Below are 25,575 nucleotides of genomic sequence, written 5' to 3'. Positions count from 1 at the left end.
TCCTGAACTGCCCCTCCCTGTCTCTTTTAGCCCCCCTCACTGGTATACAAACATATCCTAATAGGATCCATTTAAAAACCTTCCCTTGACTCCACTCACCTTACCATTTCTCTGCTTTCCCTTCACCACAAACTCCATTTCTTGATGAATCATCATCCTTTCAGTCCATTCTAGTCAGCCTCTGTCCCCACTCATTCACCGAAACCACTCTTGAAAAGGTTATCAGTGACCTCCATGTTGTGGAATCCAGTCATCGTGTCTTGGTTCTTACTTGCTGTACACCTCGTCACGTCCTCAACACAGCAGAGCGCTCCTCCTCAGTACACTGCTCCAGTTTGCAGCACCACACTCTCATGTGTTTCCCTTTGTGTCAGTGTCCACTGCCTGTCCATCTTCCTTGCTTGCTCTTTTCTTTTGCTCACTTTCTACATATCGGTAGGCCACAGTATTTAGACAATACTGTCTCCCTTTTCCGTATGCATTCTTGCCCTTCTTAAACATACAAAGTCGCTTGCCTTCAGTACCATATCTGTGCCAGTGGCTGCAGTGGTGTCCTCCCACCTCATTTACAGACTCTTGAGTCTCCCATGCTTGCTTTATACCCACTTGGGTGTCCAATTAGTATCTCAAACTTAACATGTACTGAGCAGAACTCCTGATTTTTCTCCCCAACATCTGGCCCTTTCCAGTATTGCCCATGTCAGTAATAAAAGGTGCCACCATTGACCCAGTTGCTTAAGCCCAAAAGCCAGGAGTCATCTCTGCTGGTTTAATGGGCCAGTCCAGAGCCAATCAGCCCCACTCACCTCCAAATGCCTGCTCTTGAGACAGCACATGACATTTTTTTCTATGTTTTGTTTTTTTTAAGTGAAGTACAGTTGATTTGCAATATTGTGTTAGTGTCAGGTGTGTAGCAAAGTGATTGAGATATACACACATATATATTTCAGATTATTTTCCATTGTAGGTTATTACAAATATTATTATTACCATGAAGTGCTGGCAGCTGCTGCTGTCATCACAGGCCAGAGAGCCCCCACGAATGGTGCTAACTGATAATGAAAGACCATCATACCTTGACACTGGCTAGGTTGGACCTAGAGGTGCTCTAGAGGGACAGGGTCACCCACCCAGAAGTGTGAGTGGGTTAAAGCCTTGTGGGGCCAACTTTGACTGATGGCAGACAGGTTATGGGGAGGGAGGCTGCAGATAAATTTTTCTTCCTTTCCCCACTGGACTGTTTCCAATACAAAGAGGTTTCACACTGTCTCTGAAGAAGTTCTACAAGATTAGCAATCATCTCTGTTTGTTCTTGAAGCTTTTGCCAGCTTAGCATATGCCTTGTATTTATTCTCCCTCTTTCCTGCCTCACTTTTCTTTTTTTTCTCCCCTTACTCCTGCCTCCCTTGAATCCTACCCTCCACAGAGGGTCAGCTTGTATGCTTAGGCCTCACGCTTAATTTCCCAGGTCACCCAAGCTAAGACAGTATCCTGGATTCTTTGCTTTTTTTACTCCTCATACCCTATCCAAGTTGAGGCCACTTTACTTTTTAACATATTCTAAATCACTTTTATCCTCCCGTCTGTTTTCATTGCTGTCATCCTAGTCTAATCTACTGTCATCTCTTACCTAGATTAATTACCCTGGTAGTCTCCTAACTAACAGGTTTCCCCTGCTCATTCTTACACCCCTGGAGTCCATTCCCCTCCCCTGGGCCTGACTGATCTTTTCAACATACATATCAATTCATGTCTCTGTGTTCCATGGAAACTTTACAAATTCCCCATAATTCACACAGGTAAATCTGTACTCATGATCAAGGCCTGCTAGTTCCGTGATCATGGCTTTGGACTGCCTCTCTGACCTCTCACAACCCTTCCTTCTTCCACTGGAGCCATGTTGGTTTTCTTTCCTTGCCTCAGAGTGTGGGGTGTTTGATCCTGCCTTGGGCTCTTCCTTTGTCTGGAATGGACTTCTCCAGATTGTCTGTTGGCTGACTACTTTTTGTCACTCAGCTCTCAGCTCAGATGCCTTCCCAGAGAGATCCTTCCTGACCATGCATTCTGAGTAGCCACCTGGTCACCCCCATCACATCGTTCCATGTGTTTGTCATCGTGGCATGTACCATGTTTTAACTTACATTTGTCTTTCTCTGCCTTCTTCCTATGCACATTCTAGGATGTAAGCTCTAGAATAGTAGAGTCCTTTTATATCTTATTAAATCCTGCTTCCTGAGTACCTAGAATACCACCTGGCCTGGAGTTGTATTCTACTCTGGTGCTCAATAAATGTTTATTAAATGAATAAACTGGTAACTATATAGCTCATTAAACTTGATGCTGTAGTAAATTACAGATCTAATTGGAAGCAAACATGTTAGCTAAACATGTTGATATTTCTATCTGGTAAATAAACGTGCTAACTTATTTGACTTGATCACCAGCTGTTCTTTACCTCAGTGTAGGGTAATATCTCACCCTGCCCTGGTGCAATCCCTGAACTATTCACTCTGCTTCCTTCTTTGTGCTAGTTCGGGTGCGTACTGTTAAGGTTGTCTTTAAACAGCCTGAATCAGACTTTGGTCACTTATTAACCACAGTGACTTTAAACCAAGTTTTTATCTTTTAATGCTTCCTATCCAGCAGCTGCAGTAGGGCAGTGTCTGTTCAGTCTGTTCCAAACCAAGGTTGAATTAAGAGATACGTTGTAGAGGTTATGTGAGACCATTGATTTAGTAGGTGCCAAGTTTCCTATGACCCCAAAATAGAGGAAGTAGGTGGTGCCACCTTTTATTTGTAGGTCAGGAGAAGTAAATCAAAGAGAGAAATGAGACATGAAGGAGGGGAAGGAATTCAGCAAGCTGGAGTGAAAAAGGAGTGAAATCAGTATCTGCCAGTTCTTGCTTCTCTTTAACCAGTAGCAAGCAGCTCACTTGTTTCTTTCAACCTTTGTACGCTGTGGGCGACAAAGCATATTTCCTTTAGCAGTTCCTCTGCTGACAGCAATGGTTATGTTTTCAAGTCAAATCAGTGCAACTTGGAAAGACATTTTTCCTTCAATCTGTATGCCTGTGTTTGCACAAATTCGTGTTTGCATTCTGGCTTCAGGAAAAGAGAAAGCAGACCTAGTGATGGTCAGTGTCATCTTGAACTTCTTGGTTTATTTTGTACTTTGGGACAACTTAAGCTTAGGTGTGTAAGCAGCTTTGTGGGAGTGAGTGGGATGAGCCAACATGATTCTCAGTAATAGTGCTGTTGGCGTTTTGGGCAGGACATTTTGTTTTACAGGATGATCCTTTGCCTTGCAGGATGTTAACATCCCTGATCCCCTGACACTAGTGCCTCCAAGTCTTAGTGACAACCCAAGGGCCTCTATAAATTGCCATCAATACCCTACATAGGGTGATAACTGCCCCCAGTTGAGTTAGGCAGAAAATAGTATTGAAAGTTTAAAAAAAAAAAAGGCATTTGACAAATGTGACAAATTCTAACAGTGGTTGGGCCAAGTAAAGTAGGAGATGGCAAACCACAGTCTATTTTTATAAATAAAGTTTTATTGGGACACAAACACGCACATTTGTGTATCATCTGTGGCAGATTTTGTGCCACAGCAGAATTGAGTAGTTGTAACAGAATGTATGACCCACAAAGCCTAAAATATTCACTGTATGCTGACCTTGACCTTTAGCTCCCTCCTCAGAAACCACAACAACTCCTGAAACCTCAGATATCCCAGGGTCTTGCTTTTTTTTTTTCCTTTTTCATGATGGGGGAAGGTAATCAGATTGATTTATTTATTCTTAGGAGGAGGTACTGGGGATTGAACCCAGGACCTCGTGCATGCTAAGCATGCACTCTACCACTTGAGCTATGTTCTCCCCCCTCAGATATCCCAGGGTCGTAAGGTACCTCTGCTATACCTGGAATTCCAATCGCTTGTTTTTTTTCCACACATGTTCATTCCCCTAGTCTTGACTTATCTTATAATTTCTATATCTGGAATGATGAGATCAAACAGAGTAAGAATTAAGGTGTTTGCTACTCTTGTCTTAGGGTAGAATTTGTTTCTACTCTTTCCGTGTGTCCACATAATTTCAATAAGTGATAGTGACTGAAATCCAGAGCAATGTAGTACTTATTTTTAAAGCATATTTATATCATTTCCCTCACTCTTGCCTGATAAAAACGTACTCAAACTCTACTGTGAGCATCATCTCAATGCTTCCTCCTGCTCCAGATCCCCTTTCCTTAAATATGACTGTCCTGAGAGAATATGCCACTGGGAAGTATATTTTTTCTCTTTCATTGTTTTTGCTTTTTTTTCCTTTCTTTTTTTCTAAGCCTGTCTGATTTACGAGATGTTAGGTTTCTTATGATGAATGCTCATTGTGTGTAACCACACAGTATTTTCTCCTTGCTTTCTTCAGAATGCTACTCTATAAATTCTAGATAGAGCAAACTCAAAATAATTTAGAGATTTTCTTTTTTGGTTTAATTCAGGAAATTGACTATTGCCTAAAGATTGGAATCTGGTCTACCCACGTTGGAAATCATACAATTTTCACTTAAAGCTGTCTAAGACTACTTTCAGTTTTATTATAATTTCTCTATGGAAGCTTCCACAAAACCAAGGAAGTAAATTAAACTTTAATTCAAATATTATATGCTGAACAAAGGAAAGTCATTTCCAAAAGCAAAATCTAAACTGAACCAGAAAAGTTATTTTTGTCATTAAACATTTTGAGGCACAAATATTATAAATATTAGACACACAATAGAAAATAAGGTTAAAACTTTAATGTTCTTGACAACATAGTTTTTAATAAGAAAATAAAATGAATCTTAATATTAGCTACTTATGTACTGAAATGTAGCTGTATAGGAATAGCTTTTAAATTCGTTTTGGTATTTCTACGTGAGCACATAAAATTGTACAATAGGAGTCAAATAGAAATCTTATGATATTAGTGGAAAGTGATGATCATTTGTGTTTAGTTATTTTTGACTTGACATAGACAAAAATGCTATAACATTTCTTCTTATATACAGTCAGTCCTCATTCATGAATTCTGTATTTGTGGGTTCGCTTACTCACTAAAATGTATTTGTAACCCCCAAATCAGTACTCATGGTGCTTTCATAGTCATTAGTGGGCATGCACAGAGCTGTGAAAAATTTGAGTCACCAGATGTTTATGTTCCCAGATGAATCAAACAAGACGATGCTCCCTCTGCCTTCTTGTTTTATTTGGCTCTTATACTGAAAGCAAGCGTCATCCCTGTGGTCTGTGTAGTGTTATGTTTTCCACATTTTTTTGCCTTTTTTTGTGATTTTGCTGTTTAAAATAGCCCACAGGTGTAGTGCAGAAGTGCTGTTAAGAAGGCTGTGATGTGTGTCATACGGAGAAAATATGTGTGTTAGGTTAGCTTCGTCCAGGCATAAGTTACAGTGCTGCAGGCCATGAGTTCAGTGTTAGTGAATCAGCAATATATAATAAGTGTCTTTAAACAGGAACACACATAAATCCCGTATTAATCAGTTAGTTATATATTAATCACTTGATAAAAATGTCGAGACCAGAGGCTGGCTGGTCTGGAACGTAACCCCGAATATCTTCCAGGAGCGATGATTCAGTATTTGCTCATTCAGACTTTATGGTGACTTTACAGAACATAACTACTGGGAATGAGAATCAACTATATATAGAATAAAGCTTTTGAGTTTAGCAGTGTTTTAATGTATGCAACTTTTCTTTTGTCAAGAATTTAAAGTATCAGACAAGTAATTAAAATTTACTTTAAAGCTGCGTAACATCTAAAAATCTCTGTGATTCAGCAAAGATAAAATTATGTTCAACATCAGTTGCCATTGTTGTTTTATATTCTGCTCCCCTCACCCTAATTTAGTTTAGTGTATTAATTTCTTTTATCTATTTTTACTCCTTGAGTATTTATTTAGTGCTTTTGTTAGGCATTGATGCCACAAAGAAAATAGTAGATGAGCATCTTTTGTGGAGTGACACAAAGAGAGAAGCTGTTTTGATGTGGAGTAAAGAGTACTGTTTTAGAGAGTTCATGGGATAATATAAAAGGAGGACATTTAATTAGATGGGGGAATGGAAGAATTAAAGAGCGTTTGGGAAGATTTTGGGAAAAGATAGCATCAGAAGAGTCATGAAAGACAAATGAAAATTAGCTGAAGAAGGGACAGAACAGTGTTCCAGTCTGCATGTGCAAAACCAGGAGGAGACCAGAGAAAATCTCTCCCATTGAAGTATTGAAACTAGTTCAGTACAGCTGGAAGGAACATAATATACAATGTCTGGTGAAAGAAGTGTCTAGAGGTAAATGGAGACTTGGGAGCAGAGACATGACTGTTAGGTGCATAGCTGAATTTAACAGGCCTGAACTCCAGCGTCCTTAAGGTAACCAGGAGCTACTGAAATATTTTAATCAGTAAGTGAACTTACCAAAATGGATTGGAGTCAGGCAACACTGGTCTCGGGAAGACTGGTTAATTGAATTTTTGACAGTCCTGGAAGACTGAAGACCTACACTGAGTCGTAGCAGTGACAGTGGGTTCAAGGAATGGAATTAGAGAATTGAAGACTAATGTGACCTGGGTGGGGCAGGGAGAAGTGCAGTGAAGAATGGCTTCAGGATTCTCTCTTGTGACTTGATGGTGCTGTTCTTTAAGTCAGGGATATAAGGGTGGAGTAAATTTGGAGTAGGAGATGATGGTGAGTTCAGTTTGGACATTTCGTTTGAGGTTTATGTCAGCCACCTTTGATGTAATATTCCTGCCCAGTAATCTTCTCGTTTCTCTCTTTGGAATTCTCAGAAAAACTTCCCAAATGAGTTGTCATCACTCATTGTCCCCACTTCCTTACTTCTGCTTCACTCTTTGGCCTGGTTTCCATTCCTGCCATTCCAAGAATACTGCTTTTGATCAGTGTCACCGAGGACCTACATGGTATTGGATCTCTCTGAGGTATTCAGTAACTCATCACTCTCTCCATGACAGACTTCTCTCTTGGTTTCTGAGAAATCACACACACTCCTGAATTTTCTCCTTCCTTTTTCCCTCTGCTTCTCAGTTGTCTTTGCTGGTCTTTCCTTCTTTGCTTGATCTCTGAATTTTGAAAACTCCAGCCCTGGCCTCTTTTCTCTTTCCTATCTACTCTCTCTCTCTTTATGTGCTCTTTCCCAGATTCATGATTTGTTTAATTCTCGAAACTTTTAATGAAAAAGACAATGGTACATACTCATGATTTTAAAAAGCAGATGCAGTAATAACAAAGGACATGCAGTGAAGAGTCCTGCCCTTACTCCTGTCCTCTAGTCTCTTAGTTCACTTTCCCACAGGCAGCCACAGTTACCAGTTTCTTAATATCCTGCCAAAGAGTATATTTATAAACATGTGGGTCTAATAGATCTTTTTTTGTTTTGTTTTGGTTTGTTTTTTCTTTAGGGGGGCAGTAATTAGGTTTGTTTGTTTGTTTGTTTATTTATTTATTTATTTTTAAAAGAAGGGACTGGGGATTGAACCCAGGACCTCGTGCATACTAAGCACACACTCTACCGTTGAGCTATACACTCCCCACCCTATAGATCTTTTAAAACATCATAAATGATAGCATTCTAAATATAATATATATACCATTCTCTCCCTTGCCTTTTTTACTTAATATATCTTAGAGATCATTTTGTATTCTTACATAAAGAACAGTTTTTTTTTTAATAGCTCTATAGTAGATCTCTTACTCTCCAGGCTTTTACTGTCTAAAATCAGGAACTAGAGAAATTTAGATATAAAGGATTATTTGTATTTCATTATATGATGTATTAAAATATGTTAACTATACCTCTTTTGAAATAGGATATTTTCATCTTTAATTTTTACAAGTGATATAGTGGATATCCTTCAAAGGTCTAAATGTGCATACATACAGTTCAGTCTAAAAGAAAGATTTATAGAAATGGAATTACTAGATCATATTAGATGTACGTTTAAAAAAATATAGTTTACTTTTTTCTTTTTTGTTTTTGAGTATATTGTTATCAAGAAACAGACTTGGATTTTAATGGCTGTGCGTGTGTGTACATGTATGAAGATAGGGGTCATGCATGTAACTTTCCATTAAAAACTTTTAGTTTCCTAATAATATTCTAGTGACTCATACGTATTTAGTTTTGCAATTGTCCATAAAATGTTTTTTTGTAGCTGATTTTTTGACTGAAGACCGATCAAGACTCATAACATTGTTATAATGTTACAGGTTATGTGCTTTTAGTCTCTCTCTCTCTTTTTTTTTTTTTTTTTTTACTTTTGCACAATCTCTTATTTTTTTAATTTTTATTTATTTTTTACATTTTTTTATTGAGTAATAGTCATTTTACAATGTTGTGTCAAATTTTAGTGTAGAGCACAATTTTTCAGTTATACATGAACATACGTATATTCATTGTCACATTTTTTTTCGCTGTGAGCTACCACAAGATCTTGTATATATTTCCCTGTGCTATACAGTATAATCTTGTTTATCTATTCTACATTTTGAAATCCCAGTCTGTCCCTTCCCACCCCGCCCCCCGGCTTTTAGTCTCTTTTAATTTGGAGCAGGGTCTACAGACCACTGTTAGTGGACCAAATATGGTGTGCCCATCTATTTTTCTAAATAAAGTTTTGTTGGGACACAGCACCACTCATTCAGGTTTTCTGTGGTTGCTTTTACACTACAGCAGCAGAGTCAGGTAGTTGGAACAGAGACCATCCTGCCTCCAAAGCCTAAAATATTTACTGTTTGGCCCTTTACAGAAAAAAAGTTTGTGGACCTGTATTTAGAACATTAGAACAATTCTCTCACCTTTAAAATTTTGACTTTTAGAATTGACCAGGAAAATTGCTTAATTGAGTGTCTCAGACTCTGGATTTGCTTGATTTTTTTCCTCTGAATCATTTAATTTTTTTCCCTCCATCTCTTGTATTTTCTAAGCTGGAAGTTAGGTCTAGCAGCTTCGATTCAAGTTCAGGTTTTTTTTTTCCCAGAATATTCACTGTTTTTTTTTACTTTCTATTGCATCACATCATGATGTTTATAATGGCTGGGTGTACCTTGATGCTAAGATCAAGAGCATGCAGCATCCTCCCATTATACAGTTCTGCATCCATCTTTTTTCCCTAATGGTTTTTATTGATGATCAATGCTAGATCCGTTATCTCACATAAGTAATGATTTTTAAAATTCTAACAGTGCATTTATCAGCTGTTTTGCCCCTGTTAAGAACTTTCCCTCATCATTTGTTTAGAGATTTAGTTTTATATCTAGGTTGTTGAAGGAAAAAGTTCTATCTTTTACAAAGGTTTTGAAAATAATTAGTGTTCATGTACATGTCCTCTTATTGTTTACATAGTTTAAATTAAAAGTAGTTGTTCATTTGAAGTAGAGCTTTTAAGTGTATCTGTCTGTGTGAACGCACATGGATTTTGGAGACTAGATTGAAGGGAGAAGACATGAGAATCTACTGCTTTATTTATGTTCCATTATAAGAATCTTCTCCCTTTTCTGTCAGACTAAAATTTTAAAATTGTAATTCTAATTGGTAAACATGTAGGCTAGCTTCAGAGGATTAAACGGCCAGAAAATGATTTGTATTTTAGATATAATCTTACATTTAAAGAGTTTTAGTGTCATTTGAATTTTTGATTAATGTAGACATTGCTAGTCCTAATAACACAGTCAACCTGGAACTGAAGTTATGTTCCTTGTAAAGCTGGCAGATGATATTAATAGAATCTGAAGGGGGGTTGTGTAGACAGGTAAATATAATATTTGTTTTTCCTCATTGGCTTTTTTTCTTAATTAAAAGAAATCAGTGTGAATGATATCTTGAGTTATACAACCTTCCTTCCAAGATGATCTCATTTCCAGTCAGTTTTACATCAGATATAATATATGTATTGTATTTGTCCTCCAAAATACAATTTTTTATCTTTAATAATTATTATTCATGGCCCACTTTCTTCCAAGACAATTATAGCCAAAGGGTAAATTTTTTCTAGCTTTATTGAAAGATAATTGACATATAACATTGTGTAAGTTTAAGGTGTACAGTGTGATGATATGATACATGTATATATTTCAAAATGATTACTACAATAAGGTTAGTTAACACATCTGTCACCTCACAAAATTTCTTTTGTGTGTGGTGAGAACATTTACGATTCACACTCTTAGCAACTTTCAAGTAAATAATACGGTATTGTTAACTGTAGTCTCCATATAGTGCTGTACATTATATCTCTAGCATTTATTCATCTTATAACTGGAAACTTGTACCAAAGGGTGACTTTTAATGTCTAACAATAGAGGATCCATTTGAATGAAGTTTGCATTGGAATAGTAGTAATCAGTCTTTAAGCATTATGCTGTAGAGAGAAGCATTTGATGATTTCAAGACCTGAGAAAAATGTTTTGTGTGTGTTATATACGTTATATTAAGATAAACTGGAAGTATATATAATAAAATGTTGTATTAACTGTAGTTATCATCTTTGGGTGGTGAAATCGTGTGTGGAGGGGGGCACTTTCCTCTGTTATCTGATTCTTCTCTATTTGTATACCCAGGAAACAATTTTTTATATCAAAGCAGGTGTCATTTACTCAGGTAATAAATATAAGGAAGACCTGATTTCTTTTAAGAACATTTTGTGTTAAAAAATATTGAATATGCAATATAAGCCATCATTGTATTTTAGTTGCCAGTATAGATTTGAAGTCTTGGGCTGCCTTAATAGATGTACATGTGTAGCTCAAAGAAGGATGAGGTCCACTGGGATCTGCAGACCTTGTCTTCCTCCTCTTTCCCTCCTGTCTGTAAGCTGTGGTGTTTTGTTGTTGTTGTTTTTTTTAATCCCTGTTTAAGAGTCCACTGGTAGAATTCAGACTTTCTCCTTCCTTCTCTGTGTGTTTCTTTTTCCTTTTTTTTCTTTCTTTTTTTGTTTTGCCAGGTGAAGTCCTTGTATCTTTTCTCTTCCATCTTTCTTTTTTTTAAAGTACATTTGGGTTAAAGGAGGCTGTTTTACCTGAGGGGCTGGGAAAGGAAAGACTATAAGAATGGGCCCCTTTAGGGGTTAGTATATTAATCCAAGTAGTATTATTGTCTGATAGGTGGTGATGCTACAGAGGCAGCTAGTTAATTAATTCTGTATAGTTGATAGTATTTTAATAGAGTAATTGGAAATTACAAATAAAGAATTTTAATGGTACCTGAAAAGATTCTTAAATGGCTTACTTTGAAGTGCACTAGGCAGATCTAAGCTGACATTGACATGAGAATTATTTTAAAATAACTGTGAACCTCAGATTCCCATGAAGGATAAGTAGAAGTGGACAGTGGTACACAGTGGTTTAGCCAGCCTATGTCTACCAGCTACTTCGCAGAGTTTGTATGGAGAGTCGTGCAGGCCCGGCAAGTGGGCATAGCCTGACACTGCAGAGTGCCAGAGTCCATGGGAAGCAGAGTGGTGTGTGCGGCACTCCAAAGGGATCTCTGGGTGAGGTGGAAGGAGGTGAGATGGAAGGGGACAGCAGCCAGTGAGACGCCTGTCTCCACTATTACGTCCCACTTGTGGATCCTGGCTCTAAACAAACGCTTGAGCTTGGCAAAATCTTTGATAGAGAAGTAATTTTCACTTAGTAAAACTCTTAGAGATTTGATTCATAACATAAGAATACTGCGGATAGGTAGAGGCAGGGAAAAACATACAGCGTTGTTGTAGCACATCTTAAAAATGAGGTCAATAATGGTCACAATGTCTTCAAATCATTGGTAGTTCCTAAAATTCGAGTAGTCTTTCACCCAGCTTCAAACACAGTCTTCAGACAAATATCTCCTCAGGACTCAGCCAGCGTCCCTATTAGGGAAGAAGTTATTAACAGTAGTTCTGATAATCTGCATATTCAGATGTGATTTGTCTGGAAACAGAGAGTGCCAGCTATTGTGGAATGAATCTTCAGTTTACAGTTATCCGTAGTCTGCTGCTACAGAATAACAGTAACCATTGCTACAACCCATGTGGCAGTTCAGGCAGGCTTTATAAAGTGCACTCCTGTCCACCCTCACCCCTGCTGCTAGCCTGCGGTTGGCAATGTGGCAAACTTATTCTAAGATGGCTGAAGCCCTTTTGCCATTTTGCCATGATGGCATAAGATCCTGGACATGGTATTGCCCATTTGAACTGTTTACCAGTAAAGGAATGCTCTAGCAAGGTGAAAACAGAGTGTACTTTTTTTGTGTTCTTTAACTTTGTATTTTCTACCAAATTCTGCCTTTCTTTCTTTCGTTTTCTACTCCCTCCTTAAATAATAATCAGTGCAGATCAGCCCATGTTTTGGTTGTTATGTTTGGTTTGGATCTTTACATAATAGGTTGGAAATTATGTACAGAGGAAATGAAAGGTAACAGAGTGATTTAAGAGAAGGCAGTGCATGATGGGGCATAATATCCTATGAGAGATATTATCAGTGGTTCACAACCCTGATTTTTATTAGCATAACTTGGGGAACTTTTAAAAAGTACAGATGCCTGGGCCCTACTCCAAGAATTTGTTTTTATTGATCTGAGGCAGGAACCAGCATATATGTGTGTTTCCCCTCCAAAACCTCCCTAGATCATCTGTATGTAGCTAGGACCTTGAAAATTGGCGGATTATTTATTTTCCGTTTAGCTTTACAAAGAATGAGTAGCTCTGAGGGAAAGGTACAGGATAGAAAGTTTCATGTCATTATAATGAAGAATGTTCTGGTAATTTGAACTTTCTCCTAGAAATATTCAAGTATACATGAGTTAACCACTTGGGAAGGATGCTATGAAGATGACTTCCTTGGATAACATGTAGGACTTAGTCATTCTTTAATTTTATTTTTTTTAAAAAGTTACGCTGTGCTTCTGCAGATGTGGCATGGAGTATGCTAAGATCAGTTTGGGGCATATTGAGTTTGAGGTGTCTATTTGGCATCTAGGTGGAGATGTTAGCTCAAAAGAGTCATGACTGGGAGAGCATCAGTGAAAAGGTGATAGTGGAAATCAGTGTCTTCACACTATTTTTCATTCATGTGGCTCATTTCTTATAAACTTACCGTATATTAATAGTGATGAACAAGACATGGTCCCGCTCATGGAGCTTATAGGAATTGAAAACTGAAAAATCTTTACAAAATGACCTGGCAGCATCTTAAATTGTCATCTGGGTCAGCTAGATTGCTGCAGTAGAGCCAACAGTTGCAACTGGATTATAAATTCTTGAGAGAAATCCTTTGTATTGCATTTAAAATGAGTGACAACATATGCAGACATTGATGAAAAAAAACATTTTGGTGGTGACTTCTTAGCCCAGAAAATAAAATCTTGGAGAAAGATTTCCAAGGTCTTTTTTATTTATATTTTGCTTTTTTCTCCTTTCCTGTCCTTTCCTTTCATCTCCTAAATTTTTCTGCTTTTGTAACATCATCATTATCAGTTCTTGAATAGAGCTATTTCTTTATAAACAATTATTCCTTAGTATCTGATTTTTAAACTTGGTCATGTACTTTCAAAGAATTACTGAAAATATGATATTAATGTAACCTTAACAACCATAGATATCGAGAGGCGATTCAGAAGTGGGATGAAGCACTACAGTTAACCCCAAATGATGCTACCCTGTATGAGATGAAATCACAGGTAATGATTATGAAGAATTTCACTTTCATTTTGCACTGTGTTGGGTGAGCAGTGATGACCCAAAAGTGTTTCCCCCCATTTTCTCTTTCAAATGCAGTTTGTTTGGGAAAAAATATGTCACTATATTATTTATGGCTCTTCCTTAAGCATCAAATTAAGAAATTTGTTTACCTTCACAGTGAAGTTAACTTTTATTTCAACCTAAACTCTGGATGAGATTTGAGCAGATGGATATCTTTAGAAAAGTATCTGGTGATCTCTTTATATGTGTTAGCTTTCCTTGGATATTAACTGTAGTGTTTATAGTAATAACTCTGTCTCTTCAGAATGAGGATGGATTGGATTCTAAATGATAATTTCTCTAGAAATGGCTTAGTCCTTAGCTAGCAAAAGGTCAGAATAGACTCAATTTGCTAATAGTTTAAAAACAACATTTGTTTTTAAAAATACGTTTCTATTGTTTTGTGGGAAAGTTCATAAAGGAAACCTCTAAGCACTTGCATTAGATCATCCCAGAGACTTAAAATCTCTAACAGAGCATTAAACGTACTTTTGGCAGGGAATACTTGCAGTTCATCTTCGATCTACACACCGTGTAACAGATACCTTTCAGATGCTGATCCCCAACATAGGGCATATCCTTTTTTAGCTTTCAGTTTATGCAGGAAAAACCTGAATAAATTATATCCACCAAATGAAGTGCTGTGAGGACCTTCATTTGGATATGTCTAATTTTCAGTCATGAATATGTATATATTAAATGTAGGATTTGTGACAAACTGTATGAAATGAGTTATTTAATTTGGAACCTGATATCGATGGTTGTGTCACAAATCTTGAAATGTGAATGGTCTCAGAGATTATACATGAAATCCAGACCTTTTGCATAAATTGAAGTGGAAGATTCTGGAACTCCCTGATTTTTCTGGTTTGTATGGTTTGAAGAACCCAATTGTGAGGAGGCTGGTGGAGTGTTTAAATGATTTTTATAGCAGGAGGATGTTCACTAGGGACAGGATGGGTGGTTGAAGAACTTTAAATTTATCTAGTTGACAGCAGGAGCCAGAGTTCCCTAAAAACCACATTGTGATTAGAATAAATAGAAGAGGAATTGAGAGTTCAAATAGCTCTGAGCCACCGTGGCCAGAATATGACCACCTGGTTTTTACTAGATAGACAATAGGGTTCAATAATTGAAAAAGAAGTGATATATATTTTTCATAGTTATTTCAGTTAGGAAGAATATAATTTCTAATCCTTAATAGCAGAGGAGGGGGTCAAAAACCACAGAAATGGTATGTTTACCAGACTAAAAATATATTTTTAAAAATGAAAAGAGTTGTTTTCATACATTTATCCTTTTTTTTTTTTTTTTCTAATTTTTAGTTTGCAAGTTTATGACTATTACTGATGGATTTTGTTTTTTCTTTTTTGGCTGTAGGTCCTAATGTCTCTTCATGAAATGTTCCCAGCAGTTCATGCTGCAGAAATGGCTGTCCAGAGAAATCCACATTCATGGGAGTCTTGGCAAACTTTGGGACGTGCTCAACTTGGATTAGGAGAGATAGTCTTGGTAGGGAAGTCAGATTATTACAATGATGACATTTTATTTTGACATGTTTTTGATCAGCTGAAACAAAAAGTAAATAGCCATTTATCAAATCTACACAAAAAGTAAATAGCAAATAACCTTTTAAAGGTATTAATCAATAAACACAGGTCAAAGTTGTTACCGAACAATTTTTTTCATTACAAACACCAGTGACATCAGGGTCAGAATGTTTTTCAGGTATTTGGCATCGTGGGAATTTAAAAAAAAAATTAACAAAACATTGGTATTTGGTAAACCGTATTTAAATATAAAATCACTTTTAGGTTAGTTCCCTGCATCATTAAATTTACCACATTATAAAGTGCTATCAGTGTCACCATGGAGACAAAACCACTGAAAGATTATGTTGAGGAAGGAACAAAGTAGAATATGGGAGAGTGTGGTGATAAATATTTAGACTGAAAAGTTGCTGGGCTCAGTGAGAGGAGAAGTGGGGAAGGGTAGAAGCTTATGAAATAATTGTGTAACATTTAGTAAAACTGATACTTAATGCTTTTTTCAACTTGTCTGGACTATACCTTATAGGCAGCAAAGGCCAAGTAGGTCAGAGTTGGCTATGAGAATTGTCCTGTTTTTGTGTTTGTTTTGACTGAACTATATATACCTGACAGCTAATTTCCTAAAAAATGTTTGCAAATCTAATAAAGTAGTGCCAAATTTCCTTCTTGTTATTAAGTAAATTAAGATTTTTCATTCATTTATTAGCTTTTTACAGTTAGAAATAAGGTAAACAAAAAAACCCAAAAAAGTTTCCTAAAGGTTGAAATTATTTGCAAAGCCTGAATTTAACTTTACTAATCATGGTTCTAGTAAGTTGTGGATAACTTAGATTTTTCTGGTACTCTTATAAATATATCATTATTTCTAATTACCAAAAAAAGGTGTTTGTTAAGTTCTTAGAAATAATAACTGATTTTGATTAGAACAGAATTGATTGAAATAAAGTAACTTAAAAATCTGAATAAGATTCACAGTGATGGAAACCAGTTTAACCAAAGGTGGTTTTCTTCCCTTGCCATTTAATGTAGTAGTCCTCTTTTCTCTTTTTTATCTAAAGATTTAAATCATATCAGAGTTGGGAAAAAGAAATTTAAGGAATTTAGTTTTCTAATAGGTTAACAGCAAAACAAACAAAAAACTATCCTATAATGCTTTTTTCCCATTTCTCCTTTATTAAAAACTTACAAATCATTATTTGTTTTGCTTATAAGTGCCTGTGGTAATGGGAAAAAACCTCTAGGACATAATGTTCAACAAAGATTACCCTATAAAGAAAGAAAATATACTGCAAATGAGACAACAGAGACACTTCGAATCAGCCAGTAGAAGTAAAATTATTCAATATTTTAACCTTTTAAAATAGGAGTACCAGTTGTTGATCTGGTTTTTTTTGTTTTCCTCCTCTTGATCCTTATGTTGTAAAATTCTTGGAGGAATTGAAAGTGTTTTTTTTTTTCCCCATTTAATATAATTTTAGGGCTCTACTTGAAAAAAATCTGAATCTATAATTTTTATGTAAATTTAAGCTGTTCTTTTGAAACACTAGAATGGTTAAAAAATAACTTTGCTCAATGTCATAATGAAGGGATACTGTAAAGAAATATATTGAAAGCAAGCTAAAATTTCTAACATCTAACAATTCTTACTATATATACATATGGACAAAAACATAAGAAAATACAAAGATAAATGGAACAGATAGTAAATTAAAAGTCAATGGTTGGATATATCTCTGAGTAATTATTTAGATTTTTATACGGATGTGAATGTGTATGTTGGAAAATGGCTATAGGCTTAGTTTGTTCTTTATTTTCCAATTCTTTGAGGGTAAAGTTTTAGGTATTTTTACTTGAGATCTTTCTGTTTTTCACATAGGCATTTATCACTGTGTACTTCCCACTGAGTTCTGCTCTTGCTATATCCTGTAGTATTAGTATATTGTATTTTCATTTGTCTCAAGATACATTTTAATTTCTCTTTTGACTTCTTCTTTGACTCACTGGTTGTTCAAGGGTGTGCTGTTTAATTTGTACATACTTGTAAATTTTTCCAGTTTCCTTCTGCTGTTGATTTCTAGTTTTATTCCATTGTAGTCAGAAAAGATACTTGATATATCTTCTTAAATTTAAGGCTTATTATGTGACCTAAGATGTGATCTATCCTAGAAAATGTTCTGTGTGTTCTTGAGAATAATGTGTGTTCTGCTGCTGTTGGTTGAAACATTCTATATATGTCTGTTAGGTCCCTTTGGTTTAAAGTGTTGTTCAAGTCTTCTCTTTCCTTATTGATCTTATGTCTGGTTCTATCCATTATCGAAGTTGGGGTATTGAAGTCTACTAATACTTTATTGCTGTCTGTTTTCCCTTCAGTTCTGTCAGTGTTTGTACACTTAAATGTTCTGATGTTGGGTGCATGTATACTTAAATAATTGTTGTATCTTTCCGGTGAATTCATCCTTCATTATTATATAATGTTCTTCTTTGTCTCCTGTGACACTCAAGATACGTTATCATTATTATAATCTAAACTCTTGGCTTCAGAGATACGTGTTCCTGGTATGTTTCTAATCATGAGTTTTCCTGGAAATCTGCACATTCGTATGTTTGCCGAACTGCAGAAGCTGAGCAATGCATTTGCCTTGTTCTGAACCGTAGTAACAGTACCTCTGTTTTAATAGACTTTTAGTCCTCATCAGCAGTTTGTCAGTCACTTTCTTTCACATTCTATAACTTTTTTTTTTTTAACCACAATCATCATTCAGTGGTTAGAGCATAGCTCTAATTTTCATCTTTATAGTCTAATATGTTAAGGAAAAGAAGAGACAGAGCTGTGGATATTGTGTGGATTATATTAAATACACTCATTTTTCTTATTTTCTGTTTTTTTCAGTTAAAAATATTATTCATTTATTTATTATGGAGGTTCTGGGGATAGATAGAACCCAGGACGTTGTACAGCTAAGCACCTGCTCTGCCACTGAGCTATCAGCCTCCCCACAAATACACTCATTTTTCAAAACAAAGCAGACAAAAAACTCTGACCTTATTTCCCCCTAGGCAATTCGAAGTTTTCAAGTAGCCCTTCACATCTATCCAATGAACCCTGAAATGTGGAAAGAAGACCTTTCTTGGGCAAGAACACTACAGGAGCAGCAGAAGGTAGCACAGAGGATTAAAAAAAGTGACGCATCCGCAGAGGTAACGCAGTTCTCACCAAAGTCAATTCCTGACTATGACTTTGAAAGCGATGAGATTGTTGCTGTTTGTGCAGCTATTGCTGAAAAGCAGAAGACGGTTTCCGCAAGTAAAACAATGGTTATCGTGTCGGCATCCGGGACTGTGGAGACTGTAACTGAGGAGGAAGATGGTGCTGCACCTCCAGATGGCTCTGTTTTTATCAAAGCCCGGTGAAGCTTAGCAGGCAGCGTTTGAATCTGTGTTGTCACTTACACAGTTTAAGGCTTAGGGACATTTATTCTGGAGAAACAGGGTAAAACTCCTGTTTGTAAAATATGTTTTTCAGATGAGGCATATGAAAACTAAATGAAAGAATTATTGTACAGTGTTTGGACTATGCTTTCATAAGTTATGTTTTCAGCTTTTTAAGATTAAAATTCTGAGTACAGTGGGTTTTGATTAATAAACTTAATTTAATCCAGATATATAAGTGAATGCATTTTAAAGACAACTTGGAAAGTACATTCTCAAATAGTGAATAACTTCATGGCCAGTGTTATTAAAATGTTGACTTGTTGACTTTGTGTTCTGATTAAGGAAGTAGGTGATATCTTTCCCTGCTGCAAAGATACCACTGCTACTGTTCACTCTTCTATTTTTCTTGTTTCATTAGAGTAGAGTCACAAAGCTTGAATCTTTTTGACATTCATTTTGATTCAAAGTTGGTTTTATGTGGAATCTTTGAAAGTCCAGCTGGAAATGCATGCAAATATGTACATTCTGAACATTTTCTGAAGTTTCTCTTAATTCTGATTTGTGCTTATGTTTTGACTTAAAATTATTATAACGATGGTAAGTTGCCACCTTCAGTATTTGTTAAATGTGTGAAGTACTGTTAAATGTCAGAATGTTTTTTTTTTTAATATCAAAGTAGGTAGTCCTTACCACAAGCAAGTCATTTTTAAGATGTGCATTTTTTTAAATGAATGGCTCTTATGGATAAATCATAACAAATTGTACTGCTATATTGTCCCAGTCAAAAGCAGTATTTTCTTTTCCTTGCTTTTAAAAGGTTAAAAACCTTGAACATAACTTAATTTCTTTCTTATAACTTTCTAGCTGATGGTTTAGAATTCCTTTTCTAGATAACTTTTCTAGAACTAGTCAGTGAATTGAGAAACAATCACAGTTTTAAATAGCTAAATTATATCTTTCTATAAATTAAAATGTAGGAGTGTTATTAAAGTGCCAAAGAGTGAATACCTTAGGCACAACATACTAGAAACTGAAATGTGATCTACAGTGCAATCCCGTGGGTAAAAGAGGATATATTGAAGAGGATATTTCATTGAAAGGCTATAGTCACATCCACAAATCAATACTGTCGTTGCTAATGTTAATTATTATTTTTATACTACATATGTTATAGTACAGTTATATAGAACTGCTGATACTGTTACTTCTGAAACTCAGGAAGCTATTATTAGTTGAAGATTAATTTTATACTTGTTAGAGATGAAGTAAGCTTCTTTATTTTAAGGAATTGTACCTTACCCTCTTGGAGCATGTGCATAATGGAGTACATTTTTCTGTGATGGTTTAGAGAACATTTCTTTTAGTGGAATGCTTACCTCTTTTTTTAAGAGTTGGAGAAGTCAGCATTTGCATTGGAAAGTATTATATTTTTCTCCAAAGTTATACCAGAAAGTTAGTTCTTGTTAGAGAGATTAGTTTTAGAATGATCCAAAAAACAAATATTAATTATACTTTATTCTGTTGAATAAGGAATATTGTCAAACGGTAGATAGTTGGGTATCTAGAGAGGTGAGCACTTACCATCTGTTGTTTTGAATAATGAGTGTTTGTTTATTGTGCAATTTGTGAATAAATAGGTTTTTTTCCTCCATTTAAAGATTTGCCTATTATTTTGTGTTGTTAGCTTTTGAAAAATTAAATTGCTTTATTTAATTTCCTTCTTACGTGAAAATAAAATATGTAAGCCCCTTGTATGGTGTCTTGCATGTGAGGTATTCAGTAAATGCTATTTCTGTAGAATTCTGTAGAAGAACTTGAGTTAATTTTGAGTTATTTAACCTCCTTTCTTTTCATTTTAAGAAAGGAGAAATTCTTTGTAATCTTTTCCTTACCTGAAAGTGAAAATTCACTACTTCTGGTATCATAGGGCAGAAGGGACTATTCTTGGTATAAGATCTATACGTCAACCCAAAAGAAGCAAGACCGAGGATGGAGTACATGTAGCCACTAGATTCTGTTTATGAACCTCTTGTTTCCTCTGTATTGACATGGGGTAGGCCAGCTTAGTCCCTTCCTTACTCAGAGATAAGACATAAGATGGTTTAGATGTAAGATGGAGTAGAGAAAGAAATAATGAATTATGGAGAAAGAAAGCAGCTCATTTCTTCGGCCCCCAAAGATGCTTAGCTAACACTCTTCTGTGCATGAAGAGAAAATGCATATGTTATTTTATAAGGATGTGAATACTGATAGATCTTACTAAGCTTGCTTATGGCAATAAATTCTTTTGAATCTGAAAGAAAAATAATTGATGTTCATGATAGTGATATAACTAAAGATATTTAATATACTTCCTGAAACAACCCTGTAAAGACTAAAATTATATTGAATATAATTTGTATTTTTCTTGTTTGAAAATTGTATGGCATAGATGCTCATTGGTCGGAAAACCACACATCCAGACCATGCCTGATAATTTGAGAATTATTTATTATTCTCTAGACATCAGTTCTTAGATTATAGAGTATTTGTCTTAAATGTGCTAACAAAGTCACACACGAAATAGATCACAGAACCTAGATCTACTTTAATTGGGGCCTATGTACCCAATTTTATGGTAGTCAAAGTATGAAATCAGCTTTTAAATTGGTGTTCTGTGTTGAAACTATAATGAAGACTTTAAATAAAAAAGTTTGTCTCAGAAAGCTAGAGTTTCCACGATTATAACTGACCAGTATAGCCTTTTCAGTTTGAAAATTGTGTTTTATATAATGATGTCAAAAGCTTGTTTCATGAATAAAGAAATAAATATTCTTTATTTATTAGAATAAAGAAATGATTATTTCTTTAATTTCAGGCTTCATGAGTCAGAAGCCCTTCTAAATTGACTCTGGACTTTAATTTCATGACATACCTGTATCTAAATGAGTTATGAGTTGACACAAGGACCATAGTTCTATAATGATCTTAAATCAATGGGTATATTAAGTATCTTTTTCCTAAGAGATTATTATGAAACTGATGGTGTATTTTGTAATTGATGACATTTTAGGATTGAGAAAATAATGTTTTTTTAAAATAATAAAATTCACAAATTTATAATTGATTTACTCATTACCAGAGTAAATTAAAACAAAATATGTCATTTTAGTCACATGCGGTTAAATATGCCCACTTGAATGGAAGAGAAGGTTTAGCCCTGTATCTAGTGTACTGTGAATTGTGCCTTAACGTGTTGTTGTGTTAACTTGGCTGCTGTGTGTGCCAAGGTGGAAGAAAGGTTGAGAAATGCTGATCTACATTGTTGGGAAGATAGAAGGTGGGAATGGCCTTTTTCCTACACTGTTGCTTTGGACATCCATTAACTAAGGAATTCCAGTCTCTCCCTTTTCCCCTCTCTCCCACCTCCCCAGTCAAGGGAGTTTAGGATAAAGAATTGGACATACAAGCCCTGGTCTGCCTTTTTTTTTTTTTTGGATGCCTATAGAGAGCCTATGTTGTGATCTCTTGCCAGAAATGTTGTATGCTTTGCAGTGAAGGCTCTATGTCCCTGTGAGAGGAGACCTGTGGTTGTGCAGGACTGCCCATGCCGTAGTGAACATGTCTGATTCTAGGTTTGATATTAGGTGGCCATTGTTGGCACAAACCTAAATTACATCCTCTAACCTAGACTTCTTCAGCAGTAAATCTGACATATTAAATCTCTGCATGACTCTTTTTGTCTCTCAAGTGGCTCAGAAGTCAGGAGGGGACAAGGGGTGTTATTTTGACTCCCTCAAACCCTAGGAAAGATTAGTGCAGATTATATTTCAAAGTAAGCTTGAGACAAAACCCAAACTGGGAACTTTTCTCTAATTTTAGATTTTTTTTAAGTCACGGCAATTCTATTGAAAATGGGTGATATTAGTTACAAGGCAAAATGCAAACGTTTGTTCAGGATATTTAAAAGGGCTACTGACTTGGCATGATAGACCATGATTTTGACTCTAGATTTAATTTGAAGGAAAGAATGTAAAACAATCATGGTTTCCTCTGCCCACCCTGTCAACTTTCTTGAGAGTAATTTACATATAATAAGAGGAACTCATTGTAAGTTTACAGAGAAGAGTTTTGACAAGTGTGAACACCCATGCCATCACCATTATCATCAAGATGTAGAATATTTCCATCCCAAAAAGTTCTCTAATGTTCATCTGTAGTCAGTTCTCCTCCACTGCAACAACTATTCAACTACAATTTTCATTCTGTGACTATGAATTAGATTTGACTTTTCTAGAATTTCAAATAAAGACCCCATGCAATATATACTCTGACCTTTTTCACTCAGCATAACACTTGAAATCCATCCATGTTGAGATTCATCTGTGCATTGTATGTATCTTATTGCTGGGTATTATTCTGTTGTATGGATATACCACAATTTGTAACTGTTCACATCAATTGATGGACATATAGGTTGTTGATGGACATCTAAGTTTCGACGTATTATGAATAAAGCGGCTACATACATATGTCACAAGTCTGCGTGTGGATATATGTTTAAATACTTGAGAGTGGAACTGCTGAGTTTTACGGTCAGTATATGTGTAGCTTTAGAGGAAACGGAATCTTTCAAAGTATTTATGCCGTTTTGCGTTCCAGCCATCAATGTGTTGTGCCATATCCTTGTCAATGCTTGGTATTGCCATTGGTTTTCATTTTAGTAACTTTAGTGGGTGGGTAGTGGTATCTCATGGTGGTTTTAATATGCATTTCCTTGGTGATGTTGAGCATTGATTGCTTCATATGTTTATCTGACATTTTTATATCTTTTGGGGAAGTGCCTTTTCAGATATATTGACCATTTTTTATTTGGGTTATCTTGTTGAGTTGTAAGAATTTTTGTCCATATTCTGGATAAAAATCCTTTATAAGATATGTTTGTGAATATTTTATTTCCATGTGTGGCTTGCTTTTTTTTTGTTGTTTTTTTAATGATAAATTTTGCAGAGCAGAAGTTTTTAATTTTGATGGAGTCCACTTTACATATATTTATATTTAATGGTCGTCCTTTTTTGTGTGTTGAGAAATCTATGCTTACTCCAAGTTTGGAAAGATTTTCTATGTTTTCTGCGAGAAGTTTTACAGTTTTATCTTTTATAATTAGGTCTGTGATTTAAATTAATTTTTATGAAATGTATGAGGTAAAGGGCTAGGTTCATTTTTTTGATTTTCAGTTGGTCAAGTACTATTCATTAAAAATCTACCCTTTCCTGTCAAAATACCTTCACCACGTTATTTGAAGTTCTGTCTGAATTCTTCATTCTGTTACACTGATCTATATTGTATATATTCTTACGCCAATACCACACTGTCTTGATTACCAGAGATTAAAACTTGTAGTTTTAAAAATCAGTGTGATTTTTCCAACTTTGTCTTTTTTTTTCTCAAGTTGTTTAGCTATCCTAGTTTCTTTCATATACGTTTTAGAATCATTTGTCTCTATCTACATGCAAGTCTGCTGGGATTTTGTTTGAAATTGTATTGAATCTATAAATCAGTTTGGGAAGAATTCCTGTTTTAACAATATCACATCTTTGAATCCATGATCATGGCATAATCGTCATTGTTTTGGGTCTTTAATTTCTTAGTGATGTTTTTTAGTTTTCTGTGAATAAGTTTGTTTCCCATGTTTTTGTTAAGTTTATTCCTAAGGATTTCATATTATTTGATGATGTTACAAGAAGTGTTTTTAACATTTCGTTTTCCAATTTGATATTACTACATAGAAACATCAGTTTTTGTATACTGACCTTGTAGCCTGCAACCTTGATCATTCACCTATTAGTTGCATTAGCTTTTTTAGATTCTTTAGGCTCTTCTACATATAGTCATGTGAATAAAGACAGTTTTCCTTCTTACTTTCCAAACCATTTGGCTTTTATTTTTTAATTTTTTTGGATTGTATATTTTATTTATTCATTTATTTATTTTTATTTAAGTATAGTTGATTTACAGTATTGTGTTAATTTCTCATGCACAGCATAGTGATTCAGTTATATATTTCCTTTTCATATTTTTTCATGATAGACTATTATAAGATATTAAATATAGTTCCCTGTGCTATACCAATAGGACTTTGCTTATCTTTTATATATATAGTGGTTAGTATCTGCAAATCCCGAACTCTCAATTTATCCCTCCACCCCTTCCACTTCCCCCTTGGTAACCATAAGTGTGTTTTCTAGTCTGTGAGTTTGTTTTTGTTTTGTAAGTTTATTTGTGTCACTTTTAAAAATTCCACATATAAGGGATACTATATGGTATTTTTCTTTCTCTTTCTGGCTTACTTCACTTAATGGGACAATCTCCAGGTCCATCCATGTTGCTGCAAATGGCATTATTTTATTCTTTGTGGATGAGTAGTATTCCATCGTATATATATATACACACCACAATTTCTTTATCGAATCATCTGTCGATGGACATTTAGGTTGCTTCCGTGTCTTGGCAATTGTTAGTGTTGCTATGAACATTGGGGTGCATGTATCTTTTCAAATTATAGTTTCTTCTGAATATTTGCCCAGGAGTGGGATGATTAATGACATGGTAAGTCTATTTTATCTCTTGCCTTATTACACTGGCTAGAACCTCCAGTACAATGTTAAATAGAAGCTGTGAGAATAGACATTCTTGCTCTGTTTATAATCTTTTGGTCTGTGACCATTAAGTATGATGGTAACTATAATTCTTACATGTCCTTTATTAAATTGAGGAAGTTCCTTTCCTAGTCTAGAGAACACCTTTTATCATGAGTGGGTATTGAATT

General features: G+C 35.4%; 1 protein-coding gene across 4 annotated transcripts in view; it reads left to right on the top strand.

The window, feature by feature from the left end:
* Positions 1-23,278, top strand: part of TTC33 (tetratricopeptide repeat domain 33) — a 31,282-nt gene extending 8,004 nt beyond the window's left edge. For all 4 annotated transcript variants that reach the window (XM_010957281.3, XM_010957288.3, XM_010957273.3 and 1 more), the window contains exons 3-5: positions 13,643-13,724; positions 15,166-15,297; positions 18,393-23,278. In XM_010957281.3, the coding sequence (XP_010955583.1) occupies positions 13,643-13,724; positions 15,166-15,297; positions 18,393-18,746 (568 nt within the window). In that variant the 3' untranslated portion in view covers positions 18,747-23,278. The remainder of the gene's footprint in view (positions 1-13,642; positions 13,725-15,165; positions 15,298-18,392) is intronic.
* Positions 23,279-25,575: the final 2,297 nt, after the last annotated feature.

Source organism: Camelus bactrianus, chromosome 3 (genome assembly GCF_048773025.1).
Source record: "Camelus bactrianus isolate YW-2024 breed Bactrian camel chromosome 3, ASM4877302v1, whole genome shotgun sequence".
NCBI classification, from domain to species: domain Eukaryota; kingdom Metazoa; phylum Chordata; class Mammalia; order Artiodactyla; family Camelidae; genus Camelus; species Camelus bactrianus.
Note: the sequence above shows the minus strand (reverse complement) of the source record. Positions and strands in the feature narration are given on the sequence as shown.